The sequence below is a fragment of the Amaranthus tricolor genome, chromosome 12 (assembly GCF_026212465.1).
Source record: "Amaranthus tricolor cultivar Red isolate AtriRed21 chromosome 12, ASM2621246v1, whole genome shotgun sequence".
Classification (NCBI taxonomy): Eukaryota; Viridiplantae; Streptophyta; class Magnoliopsida; order Caryophyllales; family Amaranthaceae; genus Amaranthus; species Amaranthus tricolor.
Window position 1 is genome coordinate 3772836 of NC_080058.1, and position 15506 is coordinate 3788341.

Consider the following 15506-nt stretch of genomic DNA (forward strand, 5'->3'; position numbering starts at 1 on the left):
CTACATAATATTCAAACTCAAACACGATACTATCTCTCTAAAAATATTCTTTGAGTTTAAACAAGCTAAAAGTTGGAATCGATTTACAATGGCTAACGAAAGCGACTACGAATCCGATTGGGTACGTACTATAATCGATTCGAATGGGTGTTTTTTAAAAAAAAAAATAAAAAATTGAAGTCGCGAAAAATGTGCGACTGAACCACGGATGAGTCGCATGTGACCCGATTTTTTTTATTTATTATTTTTTTAAAAATTATTTTTTTATTTATTTAGTAATTTATATTGTTATTATTTTTATAATTATTGTTATTATTATTATTATTATTATTATTGTTATTATTATTATTATTATTAATTTAAATAATTTATAATTTATATTATTATTATTATTATTATTATTATTATTATTATTATTATTATTATTATTATTATTATTATTATTATTATTGTTATTATTTTTATTATTATCATTATTATTATTATTATTATTATTATTATTATTATTAATTTAAATACTTCAAAATTTATATTATTATTATTATTATTATTATTATTTTATTATTATTAATTTAAATAATTTATAATTATTATTATTATTATTATTTTCTTATTATTTAATATTATTATGTATTTTATTATTATTAGAATTATTTTATTTTATATATATTTTAATGTAGTTGAAATTTTAATTATTAAAGTAAATTACTTTTTAGTTAATATTGAATATTTTTAGGTATATTATCAATGGTACCCCTGTACTATAGCAAAATATCAATGGTACCCCAATTAATTTTAATGGTACCCCCCAACTATATGCTAATTACAACCGTGACACTATTAATCATTTTTCCGTTAAATGCCCGTTAAATTTTGAATTTAACCTAACAATAGTTAGTTTTTTCTTCTTCCCTTTTCTCTTTCCTCTTCCTGCTCTCCTTCCATAACTGCTTCATCTCAAGCCCGACAATAATCAACTCGAATATGCAGAAAAGAGCGAACAAACTTCTTCCCAACAACGAAAAGGGTAAAAAGGTGGTGGATTTCAAAGATTGGATTTTTTTAGTAATGCCCATTACTGGGTTCATCTCAAAGAACCCCAATACCATATTGTTTACTATTTCAAGTAAGTTGGTGAATTACTCTTTCTGTTCATCTTGGTGGGTATTTTCAATTCATCCAAGAAAATGGGTTCTTACCAATTGGGTGATTCCACCTTTTATTCTCTCATTGATACTTATGCTAATTCTGGGGATTTTAAGTCATTGGAGAGGGATTTTGATAGAATGAAATGTGAATGTAGGGTTTTTAGAGAAAAAGATTTCATTTTAGTGTTTAAAGTTTATGGTAAAGCATTTTTTGCATGAGAAAGCCATTGACTTGTTTAATCGAATGGATGATGAATTCAATTGTAAACCGACTATTCGATCGTTTAACTCGATTTTGAATGTTATTGTTCAAGTGGGTCAGTTTGAGAAGGCCTTGAACTTTTATGAAAGTATTGTTGAATGTTGGAATATGATGCCTAATGTTCTTACTTTCAATTTGATGAACTGGATTTCGTTGTCGAGCAACAAATTGAGTGGAGTTATACCATCTTGGATTGGTAAATTGAGTAATCTTGCCATTCTCAAGCTCTCGAACAACACGTTTTATGGTGAAATCCCACCTGAAATGAAGCAGCCATGGAAGGAGAGCAGGAAGAGGAAAGGGAAAAGGGAAGAAGAAGAAACTAACCATGGTTAAATCAAATTCGAGATTTAACGGAAAAATAATTAATAGTGTCACGGTTGTAATTAGCATATACTTGGGGGGTACCATTGAAATTAACCGGGGTACCATTGATATTTTGCTATAGTACAGGGGTATTACCATTGATAATATCCCAAAATTTTTTTACTAACAATAATAATAATATTCTAATTCACCATATAACATTGAATTTTCGTCCGTTAGCACAGAATACCATTAATGACAACTGCTGTCAGTGTGCTGTTTGTGGTAAATTAATAATTCACCATATACCATTACTTTTTTATTTGTGTCAAATACCATTTTTTAAAAAAATATAGTCGTTGAAATTATGATAAACAAAAGAAGTATCATACAAACCAAGTAGTTAACAATTTGTTCAAAAACAACTTGACAGTAAACATTGTTCACCAAAAAAATGACACTTAACAATGCTAAGTAGCAGCCTTTCTCTTCTCCCTTGTGTTGACTTGCTGTGAAGAGGAAGCTGCATGTTCTGCCTTCTTTGATGATGCCTTTTTTTCCTTGCATATCACTGCATTGTGGCCTAGTTCTTTGCATAGGCTGCATTTGTTATTCTTGTGCCTCTTTCCTTTTTTTGCTTCATGAGCAGCTCTTCTCCTTTGCTTAGGTGGTCTGCCAGCATTTTTTTCCCCTTGGGGTGGTGCAATTTCTAGCACATCAAGTGAAGGCCGGTGAGTTGGATCAGCCATAGGGTGGTTGTAGTCTCTATAAGTGAGTCTGAAAAAATAAGTCCAAGGATCTATGCTCTCTATGTCAACAATCCCATAGGCTCAACTTCACATGGATCCTGTACCTTTCCATACAGCCTCCGCAATGAATCAACTGGAACATCTAGGTTTGCCTTTAAGTCTTGTAACAATTGTCTACATAGCCATGCTGAAGAGACGATAGGATTCTCTTCCAGCCTCCCACAAGTTGCATGCTCTCCTTCTAGCTTGTTTATGGCCCAACTGACTTTGTCTCTTAGAACTGAAGCATGAATCCTCCAAGTGCAATCCCTCATCAAACTCCTTGCTATGTACCTTTTCTGTCAACATGGTCAACTGAAACAGAGAAGCCCTCTTGTATGCAGTAATCTTTGAATACATCTAGAAACTGTGTTTTGGTTTCAAAAATCAACCACTCTTCAAGAACAATGGATCCAAATGGTAACTGAGACCAGATTTTACCATTTTTGTACATTTTGTCTAACACATGAGACCCATCTAAGTAATCCTCAAAGGTCTTCTCATGTATATTATCACGAACATTTTTTTCTCTCACAATGTACTCATCCTCACTGTCCAACTCCATATCAGAATCAGCCTCAACATCAGAAGCTTCATAATCACCATCTTCACTATCATTAGAAGGCCAAGCATCAAACTCAACATCTATTTCTTCAACCACCATTTTTTTTCCCTAGTGTTGATTTGCCTCCCTGCTGCAGTTTTCTTGCCAACATCAAGGCCAAACTTAATAGCAGTGCTTCTAGGCACCCTCCACTCTTTGGGTTTAAGCCTGGTTTGTGTTGGGTTGGTTGCCTAGGCTACTGTTGGGTTGACTGTGCAGGGAGTATTTTTTTCTTCTTTAGAGTAAACTTTTTCGTTCATAGAGGGTTATTTGGTGGACATATTTGTGAGCATGGAGGTTGTGAGGGTTAAGGTTGTGAATTTCCTGGAAAAACCTTATCAGCTGTTGGGGTAGCAAACACTCTTACATATTCAATCCCATCATCATCAACATTCAAAACAGGGACCTCTACAGCCACAGTATATGCCTGCTCGACCAAAAGCTGCTCCTCAGCCTCAGCTTCTGCTTCCTTTGCCATCCTTCTATTCTCTTCCTCCATTAGCTTAATATTTTCAGTCCTGTTCTTCAAAGTTTTTGCCCAACTAGCTTCTACAGACCAAAACACAAGAAATGGTGTTTCTGTCTCTTCTATAAACAATTCAATTTCACTCTTTCCTTCATTCCATTCTGATACAATTATGGATAGCCTACAATCCAAGAAAAAACAAGAAGAGCATAATTGTATCAATGCACTTGCTAATCCTATTGAGCCTACTGAACTTGCTGACTTTTGCTTGAAGATTAAGAAAGATCATCTTCAAAATGGACTTCACATGAACATGAAAACATGGCAAGGCCAAGAAGGAACAAAGGGAAGTCTCCCAACAGCAACCAAGCAGAACAAAGGGAACAGAAGGTTGGACCTAATCCCATAAGCAGCAGAACAACAAAGACATCGAACTGTCTGCCAGCCCACCTTGCGAGCCATAGAAAACCTAGCCTGGTGCATGAATGAACGTGGAAATTCAGAGGAAGGCATCTTTAGACATGAAATAAGAAGCCACGACTCAAAGATAATACGGAGAGTCCTCACAAAGCCCACAAGAACAGCTACAAGGTCGTGTGCTCGCCAGTTTATTGATAAGGGCTGACCAATTGTAAAATAGCCTATTTTATGTTTCTGTTTTAAGTCTTTATATTATTCGCGCGTTAATAATTAGGCACGGGGTTAGTTATGTTTGTTAGACACCCCAAACTAGTCGTTAGAGTCCTATATAAAGGGACACCCTCATTGTATCATGGATCTCAGATTTGGTTAATGAATTTTCATTCAAGTAATTGTGTGCAATTACATCCCTGAGTGTTTCTTTGTGAGTGAAGCAAAGAGGGTATTCAGTTGTTTCCACGAGAATAAAGAGAGTGAATCTTAATTTGAGTGTGAGGAAGAGGCCAGTGGCTGAGTGAAGGTCAATTGTCTCTATCCACGACATAGAACCATTCCAAGGAATTGTTCTTGTCACCTTCTGTTTTCATACAAACAGAAGGCTTTTGTGTGTGTTTCATTGTGTCAAGACCATTCTTGGCATTGTTCTTGGAAGGATTAAGCGAGTTCTTGGAGCATTCAATCCCATATTCGCATCACATGCATTCCCACATTTTTAACATTGCCCCATCATCAACTAACTCTCACTTACGATTTGCCCACCATATACGTTTTGTTTCACTGAATCCTCAAACATATACTCAATCAACTCCATCAAATTGGTCTTATCAGTGTCATCCACCCTCACATCAAAAGTACCCCCTGGAGCACAAACTAACAACCACATTGTACTCATCCTAACAACAACATTTATCCACAACACATTATATCATAATCCAAACTATAAAGCGCATATAAAACAAAAACACATCACTTTTAGCATAATTCAAATTCGCATGCAACACATCACACTTAACCCTAACCCCTGACTCAATTTTGCAAAAAAATACAAAATTAGAACTCGAAATGCAAATGGATAAGGATAGTAATACCTTGCGTATGCTTAATCCAACAAATTAGCGAACTTTGTGCGAAATTCAGTCACGACCACCTGTGTTTGGGTTCCAAATCACTTCACAAACCTGCAATTCACTTCACACAAATCGACGCTTTGCAAATTTTTGATGGATTTTAAGGGTTCTAGATTAATGAAGACGAATAAAGAGTTTCTTGAATGGAGAAGAAGAAAGATGGGGGGGTCAATTTTTTGAAGACATACGTTGTGTTTTGGAAAGTCAACCCTAACAATGGCGCCAGTTGAATGCGTAAGGGCATATTGGTAATTTATCACAAATGGCACACTGACGGTAGTTGTCATTAATGGTATTTTGTACTAACGGACGAAAACTCAATGGTATATGGTGAATTAGAACATTTTGTGTGGTATATGGTGAGTTTCGAAGAAATTCAGTGGTATATAATGTAATATCCATCATAATAATAATAATATAATAATAATATCAACAACAACAACAACAACAATAATAATAATAATAATAATAATAATAATAATAATAATAATATTAAATATATAATTAAAAAAAAAATTGGGTGAGTCGCAGGCGACTCGGCCGCGGCTCAGTCGCACGTTTGTGACTCACTTTTTATTTGTATTTTTATTTTTATTTTTTTTAATTTAATCTAATTAGATTCGAATAAAAATTACATCGATTAATTGTTTGCGGTTTCCTTAGCTTTTGCTCCACAAATTTTATGTTATAATTTAGTGTTTTAAGAGTAATAAGGGCGCTATTTAGTGAGGTTGGAGTATAAATAAGAAATTTTAAGTCCAAAGGCAAAATCGTAAATTTATTAGGACAAAGATGACGATAAAATGATAAGATCGACGATGTTTAAGAATTTTCATCCATAATCTAATCTTGATCGGTCATCGGTGATCACCAAAGGTGAGAAACCCGTGAGAAGGGGTAACCCGTAATCGGTAATCCTGACCCATCAAATGTTCCCTTTTCCCCTCACATCCTGCACTTACCCTGACTTGACAACCTCATTATTCATCTCTCTCTCTCTTCCCTCTTTCCCTTTTTCCGCCATTAAATCTATCCCAACCAAAATCAATCAATCTCCACCATGAAACGATCCATGGATTCCAACCCTGATCTCTCCCCAAATCCAACTACAACCAAAAAATCGAAATTCAAACCAATCTCAACTCGATCCGATTCCAAAAAACTCGATTCAATCATAATCATCAACAACAACTTCGATTTCAATCTCGATTCACAATTTTCAAAATTAGACGAGAATCTACTCTACGAAGTTTTCAAACACGCAGATGCTAAAACTCTAGCTGTAGCATCATGTGTGAGCAAACAGTGGTATAAAACAGCACTAGATGAACGATTATGGGAGTTGATTTGTACGCGTCATTGGAGTAATTTTAATAATTGTGGTACTCAACAACTTAGATCTGTTGTTCTTGCTCTTGGTGGATTTCGTCGTCTTCACGCGCTTTACCTCTCTAAAACGGAGCCGTTGATGCCGGCTTTTTGGCCAATTTCACCGTCTACGTCTTCATCTGCATCTTCGTCTTCGACATCGACTAATCAAGCGCGTGTGATGAATAGTTCGGGTAAGAAGTATGGTAAAGATGAGATTAATTTGTCGCTTTCTCTTCTCTCTATTAGGTTTTATGAGAATTTGGCTTCCAAGAAAAAACAATGATCCGGATCTTAAATTCCATACCCGTTTTATCCAATTTGTATGAGTATGACCTGAGTAGAAATTGTTGTTGGAGTATACGTTTTTGTAATTTAGGGTTTGAGTGTAATTGCTGTGTTTTTTGATTGTATCCTATTTAATACTAATTTTAATATAAAAAAAATAAAATCTGTAATGATTTTCCATGAGATGAGAATGTAATGTTTTTAGTGTTAGCTTTTTACTCCTGTACTGCATTTCATAATATGATGATGATATTGGATGGAAAATGTTGAGCAAATTATAATCAGATTGGTTTGTGCAATGGAAGATTGAAATCTTGTAGTTGTAGATAATACACCCAGATTGAAGTTCAGAACAATCGGAATATCTTAATTTTTAATATAACTAGTTTTGGGGATACACTATTAATATTTTACACACTTCTATTAACAATAAAATGAAAATATTTTATGAAATATAATTACCTCAATATGAACAGGATGATTATGTATGATGTAAGAATATCATAGCAGACTTAAGTTGATTATGCGGCTTTACACATCTGATATTGTGAAATTGTGTTTCCATCAGTTGCTGTAGTTGTAGCTGGATCAAATTGTAAAACAGTTAAAACAAAAGTTAGAAAAATCAACAACCAATCGTCGAAAGCCTACTACTTCAATGGCTGGAGTATCAGTTGGAGTATCGTTGTTCGAATTAATGGTTTCATATCCCAAATTTTGGACGACCTAAATGTAGAAAACAGTGGGAATTGGTTTGATTTCTACAAAGAGGCAAAAATTTACGATGAATTCAAAAAAAGGGGAAAAAATGAGAGTTGAACAATGGCAAAAATAATGGAAAATGAGAGATGAGGAGGCGAGATAAATGGCAAAAATGAAAGATGAACAAAAACCCTAGAATCATAAGGCAAATCAAAAAGAACCCAAGAATCAAAAAAACAAATTGCGAAAACATAAGTACAAATGCAAATAAGCTATAACCTAACCAGCAGCACAACTCCTCACAGCCAGCACCACACCCTAAAGTCTTGACACCCTACAAGACAAACTCAAAATCCCCACACACAGCCCTAGCAGCACCAGCATCAGGTGGCAAAACAACCAGACCAGCAACAGCAACAGCAGCAGCAGGACAACCTCCAGACCACCCACAGCACAGCAGCATATGCCTACAGCAATCAGCAAACACAGGCAGCATCATCTGATACAACAGGCAACAGCATGCACATCATCTGATACAGGAAGCAGTGGGCACCAGACCCATTAGCAGTTGAAAATAGAGGCTACACAACCCAACATCAGCTGATACAGAGGCAGCACTACCCATGCGCTGCCAAGCAAAACACCCCAGCAACCCCAGCCCAAAACAAGCCGCCTACAGCAGAAAGCAAACACCCCTGCAAAATTTCACAAAAACAAAGCACAAGAATCTCTTGCGAATTCCACTCACAAAGCACAAGGATCAATAAAAAGGAAATTATTTTTTCACTTGTGCAGTCCCATAATCATACTATATATCATTAATTAAAAAATCCTAGCAAATTTTCTATTGATACAGACACCAACACACTTTTTGATAGAATTTCTTAATTAATGGCTTAATTTAGTGTAAATTATATCATAGGTTAGTTAAATTTTAACTTTAAATTTAAATAGCTTAATTTTTTTGAATTATTGATTATACAGGCGGTCATACAAAACCCTTGTTTCGGTGTTCAATGAGCATTGGTATTTGTTAGATGAGATATGTTTAGCCATAGACTTCATCAAAATCTTCTTAAGGTATACTGTGGGAGGGCAGAGGTGCTGATTCTGATCTCTTCTACCAAATTATCTACCATAGTTTCCATTTGTATATTTGTTTTAATTTCCAATTCCTGCTAATGATGAAAATTTCTATCAAATTTTAGTACATCAACAATTTCCTCAATCAAAATCAAAATTTCTTTCAATTTTTGGTTCTATCTCACATTGATTGTATAACAATTCTTGTAATATCTTATCAAATGGCAATTAACATAAACCCAACAATTTATTTCAATGATTTATAAAAACGTTCTAATCAAGTATAAAACATTGAAATTCCCTTTTAAACGACATCCTTATCAAAATTATACTTTTAATAATTAATAAGTGTAGTGATTTTAAATTACAAATTTCAATTATTTATCACTTATGCCCAATAAATAAACTTATTTTCTATAAATGTGAGAGCAAATTTTTTTTTTAAGAAATTACAAATTTTTTATAAAAATTAACTTTGAATCAAACCCAGTAATCGCAAGAAATGCTTGGAAAGTCATGTTTTTTAGTAATTTTGTCACTCCTTGTTATGCAACCATAAATAAATTGTTTAACAGAATCATTGAGATGATCCATAGTGAATTTATAACAAATAAAGGGAAAATTGTAAGAAAATACTTAATAATTTTTATTTCTAAAAAATAATAATAATAAAAGGTTTTGTTAAAAAAGCTGACAAAATTTTTTCTTTTTCAAATAGATCACAAAGTTTGACCGTCAAATATAAAGTTGACAGGACACATAAAGTGTACGTAAGCACTTAATGTTCCCTGTTTCCTCAGTCATCTTCAATCAAAAATTAATGTTTTATTTTTAATCTCTCGCTTATCTTCTTCCTCTAATTTTCACTCAAAATTAAAAATTTTTACAATTAAAATCGAAAATTTTTTAATCTCATTTTTTTTTCTTGGTAGAAAATCCTTATTTGAAAAAACTCATGAACTTAACGTTTTAGAATTACCCATCAACAAAAAATTTACTTTTTTCTTAAAAAAAATCATACTAAATTTACCAAAATTACTTTATCCTCATATAAACAAACTAAAACCCTTAAATGCAATTCATCAAATTCGAGTTTCAAAAAGAATCAAACTAAAGTAATTAATCCCAATTCATAAAAAAAATAAGGTATTAACCCCATTTCATGTGACCAGTCATTCTTTTATTTGACAATCAAGAAAAAATTTTATTAGATATTATTTGACAAATTTTTTTTTATATAGTAATTTTTGAAAAAAATTTTTATATTAGACACTTTTGATAATTTTCAACAAAGTCAAAGAAATAATGGAATATTAAACTTGAAATTTGATAATAACATTATTAATAAATGGGATTTTAATAGATTCATCATAATTTTTTATTTAATAATCAACAATGCAAAAGCAAAATTAATTTGTAGTTTGGATTGAAATGAAAAATAATCCAAATTATTGTAAATATCAAATTCCTTTCTCTTCGTAGAGATGCAATATTGTCCACTTGACTATTAGGTGCATCTTAGCCGTACACGTCAGCACTTGGGTCGTGTTAGAATTTGGTGTGTGGATCTTAGTCCATTCAAAGATTTATGAATTCTTGGAATTTTGGAATGATCATAGATCGAGTTTGAATTTGATCGAATAACCTATGCCTGATATAATTTTTTTAGTGGATTCATATGCACATCTTAATCTAAACGTTTTACGTTTTTTCAACTTTGCATTAAATTCTAGATGTATCAGATTGATCTATTTATACATTTTCAAGATACATATGTCTTATCTTAACTTATATGTAGAACTTAAGTCTAAATAGTACTTAAATTGATATAAAATGGTTTGAAATTGATAATATGTCGAATTATGGGTCGAATTTTAATCAAAGGTTGGTGCATAATGGATTTAGATCGGTATTAGATCTGAAAACAATCCTAAAACTAAATCCATCTATATTAGGTGCTTGATCTAAAAGTATGGACGAATATTAGTAGGTTTTGGTTTTATTTTATTTTTATTTTTTATTTTTATGCATTTTGTTTATCTTTATTTATTTATTTATTTATTTATTATTTTTTTAACGATCACGTTTGGGTGATAACATATACACTTGTGGAATTAGCGTCAGCTTCACCCAGTCTTATACTTTGCAGGAACTACTCATGATCTTTCTCGAGTTGGGGGACTCATTGGTCGTACTCTCCTTTATGGGTATGAGTCGTCGTCGTCCTTTCCTTTTCAAACCCTACTCATAGTTTTATGGGCGGAATACACTGAGTAAGATGATGATGTGTAACTTCCTACCAATCAAGAATCTATACATTTTTTTTGCATAGTTTTGAATTTGGATGTATTGGATTTGAAAAATTAGAATTATGACCCAAATTCATAGGGTATGGTGGGCTTAGGATCTAAATCAAGGTCCAAATATATTTTTTTTGCAAAATAAAAAAAATGTATTTACATTCATAAATATTTGTCAAATCACTTTTTTATGAATAAAATTTTTCTATTTTTGTCTATACAATATACACATTATCAAATTTAATAAGACTTTTCAATTGTTTGTAAAAACAAAACACATATTATTTGATGTAAAAAGTCTACGACATTTCTCTTTTAATTTACAAAACAATTCGTGTTTTAATATACATAAACCAATAAGAAAATTCAGTTTCAAACTAAAACAAATAAGTTTAGTGCATGGACAAAAATGTCATTTAGTCAACAAATGAGCACTAAACTCAAACTAACTATTAAATGGTTTTTATATTCAATAACTCAATAAAACACCTTCTTTTACCAGCATTGATTATTGCTTAAACAAAGTATTAAATATTTAGTAATTTTAATTTTGGGTCAATAGGTGGAATTTGAGTCCACAAAATTTAATCAGGGGTCCAGCGATCTTCTTCACGTTCTTTCTTGAAGCTTCACACAGTCTTCTATACAGATAAGCTAGGGCTGCGGAACCCAAGCTGTAACCGGAGATGACCTCCCATGGCGCATCAAGCAATGTCAAGTACAAAAGCTGTACCCTGTTGCTAGTCTTGTCGAAGAAGAAGACAACACCAATCAGATATGAGAGATACGCCTCAACGGTAGCCTCATCAGCACCTTCAGGGAGGTGCGAGAAGTTCTGCGCAAGCCATGTTGCGCAGAACAAAAATTCTTGTATGAAACGGTTTTATTATGAGACTTGACTCATATTTGGATTAAATACCTCAATAATAGAAAGTTTTAAATTATAGACTTTTTGTTTTAGAGTTGTCACACCATGAAACAATCTCATCTAAAACAAACGGAAAAAATTATGTAAACAAAATAATATGGAATGGACCTCTAGTTTTTGGGTTGAGTTAGGTTGATTGTTGACAATAAAGTCCCCATAAATAGAAATGTTTTATATGTTTTCCGATCCACAATGTGGAATGTTTTGAATTTTCAAGTGATTGTTGGGTTTTTCTCTTTAAAAAGCTAGCTATAATATGTCGTTGTTTAGAAAATATTTTTAAAAAATTAAATATTAGCTATTAACTATTTTTAATAGAAATAATCAATAAACTAGCAACTGATTGCTGGGCACTGTTCATTAATCAATTCTAATTTATATCATATTTTAAATCTATTAAATAAAAATTAAAATATAATTTAATAAATTGTTTTTTTTACAATACAAAAATTATTAATACTAAATTTTTATTAATATCAAATTTATTATTTTTTTTATGGTGTATAATGCACTAAAATCTTAGGCACGGGGGAGTATTGTTAACACCTAAACTGCCACAATTTGGATATGAGACTTGGATTTTCAAGTTTAAAAATTTCTAATCAATAATCGTGATTTGTAAATTACTATAAAAAAAAATATTAAAATAAATAAAATTAAAAAAGATAAATTAAAATTATAAAACTCTCACCCTGTCACATCCTATCATATAAGGGTGATTAATTAAACTCACAAATAACCATTATTTACTAAGACCTTCTCCTCCAAGTTCCAACTTGTGCTAATTTCATAGGGTCTGACAACTACAGCTTACGCACTTCGTTCCTTAAAGAAGTTTTTAGTTTGCATTTTGTAGTGTTTTATTTGTTGTTTTAATATGAAATCTTTCCATTTATATAATAAATTTTGGACAAAAATAACCTTACTTATCTTCATTTTAATATTTTAATAATTCTTATAGTCCCCACATATTTTCTATTAAATTCATTTTAACATTTTTATATTCCTTGTGGTCTCAACATATTTTTTTTACCAACTTTATAAAAACTTTTTTTTATTAGTTGTGATTCTTATATTTTTTTTCCACTTACTTTTTTTTAATATTCTTTTAATATTTATTGTCCTTACTTTTCCTCCATCAAATTTATTATTCAATAAAATAATATTTTTACTATCTAAACAATTTGATTTTTCTTAATTTCCGTGAAAATTCTTATAGAAACTTCATTAAGGAACGAAACGAGTATATCATTTTTTGGAAAGTTTAAATATCAGAAAATGTTACTCAAATACGGTTAATGGTCATTTGTAATTAATTATAAAAACTAAAAAAATGATGAAATGAACAAAAAAGAAAAACAAAATTATAAAAATGATGGAATTATGGCATAGTGCCACTGCCACATATGAATGATTTTACAATTAATGCAAATCACAGTTATCTACTCAATGAAGTTCGTGTAAATTTTGAGATTGTTCAATCTAGTCGAGTCGACTTGACGATCAAGGAGTTCTTTAACACTCATTTTATTATTAATAATTGTTTTCAAAAAATGTACTTCATATTTCCAAATAAAGATTTCCTTAAAGAAAATTGAATAGTGTTTGACTATTTCTTGCGATCTTGGGGTAATTTGGGGGCATAAGGCCATTGTTAATGGTGACCCAATATTGGGTCACATGACCCATTTAAAGGAAAAAATCTTATTATGGTGATCCATAATAAGATGGGTCATGTATTAGGTCGAAAGAATAAAGCTGTTGATGACCCGTTCCACTGAACGGTCATCTGATTTTTTTTTCAAAATTATTGCCACGTGTCAGCACCCCATTGGTCCGCGAAAATTGAAATCCAACCTCTTTCCCAGTCAGACTGCTGCACGCCACATGTCATTTTTTTATTGGCTGTGAAAAAATAGCCGTTATTTATCTTTAACGGCTATTTTCGCAATAAAAAATTTTTAAAAAAAAAAAAATTATACCAACGGTCATATTTTTTCGAGATCTATAAAATGAGACCCATATTTACATATTTTGTTCATGTTTTCGGTAATTTTTTGGTTAAAAAAAATATCAAAGTAATCATTTCAAAAATCCCAAAAAAAAATATGGATTCAAATAATCCAAATTATGGAAGAAATCCATGTAAAAAAAAAAACCAAGGAAAAAATCTTCTTACAATCAAAGTGCTCAAATTCAGTATCAAAATCCTCCGTTCATTCCTCCATTTTCTCAAAATACTCCAAATTCTTCTTACTATATTCCTGAAAATATTCCAAATTCATCTTATTATGTTTCTCAAAATACCCCAAATTCTCAAACTATGTTTCACCAACATCATCAATCTCACAATATCAACTCTAATATTGATATGTATTCAACTCCAATAAGGGGTGAAAGTTTAGATGAAAATGAGATGGAGTATGATGATGATGATGATGATGATGATGATGTTGATGAAAATCAAGGAAATGATCAAGATGTTCAATATGGTGAAGATGGAGGAAATTCTGTTCATCATGCTGATGCTAGTCTTTACACGCAACCATCATTTCAAAATCTAGTTTCACAATTTGGTTCACCACCGAGCTTCACTCAATTGGTTCAACCATCTCAACAGCTAGCTAATAATAATGATGAAGGCCCTATACCTTCAAAGAAAAGTTGGGATTTGATTGAAGATATTGCTCTCATATGTTCAGTCATGAACACAAGTACAGATCCAATTGTGAGCACCAACCAAAAGATAAGAGTGAGATCGAGATGGCAGAAAGTTAAGGAAGCTTATGAAGCAGCGAGGATGGAGCGACCCCATCTGATCCCACGAAGAACCGCCGACATGCTTAAATGTCGTTGGGGTAGAGTTGCTCCAGCATGTTTGAAGTGGTCTGGAAGTTATGATGAGGCTGTTAGGAGGAAGAAGAGTGGCACGACAGACGAAGATGTGCTTAAAGAAGCGCATTTAATCCATCAAAGAAAACACGGTAACTTTAACTTGATTGAGCAATGTTTAAAAATGATGTATTAATTATGTAAGGTTTTCATGCAATAGTCTTGTCATTTCTATCACCTTTTAGCATGCATTAGTCTTTTCCTTTCCATCACCCTTTTCGCATGCATTAGTCTTTTCCTTTCCATCACCCTTTTTGGCATGCATTAGTCTTTTCCTTTCCATCACCTTTTGGCATGCATAATATTATATATATGCACATCCAAATTCAATTGGATGTATAACTTTAAAATGAGCTTTTCTAAGTTTAATTTTGCCTCATCCACTTCAAGTTCTTCATCTTCTGACGAAGAGAATGAACTAATACATAATATGGTTGATTATGCCTTTCAATACGCAATTCCTCCCATTGTTTCAACACTACAACCAAGGGTGAGAACAAAAAAAAAATGTCGAATTCAAAGAGACCATTCAAAAGGTCATTCCCAACTATTTAATGATTATTTTGCTGAAAATCCTACATATTCTTCTCGATTGTTTCGACGTAGGTTTAGGATGAGGAAACATGTATTTTTACGGATAATGGAAGCTGTCTCCAACAACGATCCATGGTTCACTACCAACATTGATGCAACTGGTAGAAAAGGTCTAAGTTCTTTACAAAAATGTACTGCAGCTCTTCGTATGCTAGCATACGGGGTGGCTGCTGATCAAGTAGATGAGTACCTCCGAATTAGCGAAAGCACAGCACGAAAAACACTCACTC

At 32.3% G+C, this 15506-nt stretch overlaps 3 protein-coding genes across 3 annotated transcripts; 2 read left to right on the forward strand and 1 right to left on the reverse strand.

Annotated features, from left to right (window-relative positions):
- The first annotated feature begins 6020 nt into the window (after nt 1–6020).
- On the forward strand, nt 6021–7041 carry LOC130797143 (F-box protein GID2). Its single transcript, XM_057659624.1, has one exon. It carries the CDS (start codon nt 6182–6184, stop codon nt 6773–6775), a length of 594 nt encoding a protein of 197 aa, XP_057515607.1. The 5' UTR covers nt 6021–6181; the 3' UTR covers nt 6776–7041.
- A 4365-nt stretch (nt 7042–11406) lies between these two features.
- On the reverse strand, nt 11407–13684 carry LOC130828450 (protein MAIN-LIKE 2-like). Its single transcript, XM_057694440.1, has 4 exons — nt 13648–13684; nt 12482–12492; nt 11782–11850; nt 11407–11697 (listed from the first exon to the last, which is right to left on the reverse strand). The coding sequence occupies exons 1-4, from the start codon at nt 13682–13684 to the stop codon at nt 11407–11409; spliced, it is 408 nt and encodes a 135-aa protein (XP_057550423.1).
- Nucleotides 13685–14113: 429 nt separating this feature from the next.
- On the forward strand, nt 14114–14950 carry LOC130828451 (uncharacterized). Its single transcript, XM_057694441.1, has 2 exons — nt 14114–14774; nt 14868–14950. The coding sequence occupies exons 1-2, from the start codon at nt 14114–14116 to the stop codon at nt 14948–14950; spliced, it is 744 nt and encodes a 247-aa protein (XP_057550424.1).
- The last annotated feature ends 556 nt before the right edge of the window (nt 14951–15506 follow it).

What these genes read in the sequence shown, in the direction of transcription:
- LOC130797143 (XM_057659624.1), top strand. Translation starts at nt 6,182, where the DNA reads ATGAAACGATCCATGGATTCCAACCCTGATCTCTCCCCAAATCCAACT.
- LOC130828450 (XM_057694440.1), bottom strand. Translation starts at nt 13,684, where the DNA reads ATGACATGTGGCGTGCAGCAGTCTGACTGGGAAAGAG. An exon ending in TAAAACTTTCTATTATTGAG is followed by an intron (nt 11,698 to 11,781) that starts GTATTTAATCCA and finishes TGGCTTGCGCAG; the next exon opens with AACTTCTCGCACCTCCCTGA.
- LOC130828451 (XM_057694441.1), top strand. Translation starts at nt 14,114, where the DNA reads ATGTTTCACCAACATCATCAATCTCACAATATCAACTCTAATATTGAT. An exon ending in AATCCATCAAAGAAAACACG is followed by an intron (nt 14,775 to 14,867) that starts GTAACTTTAACT and finishes ATCACCTTTTAG; the next exon opens with CATGCATTAGTCTTTTCCTT.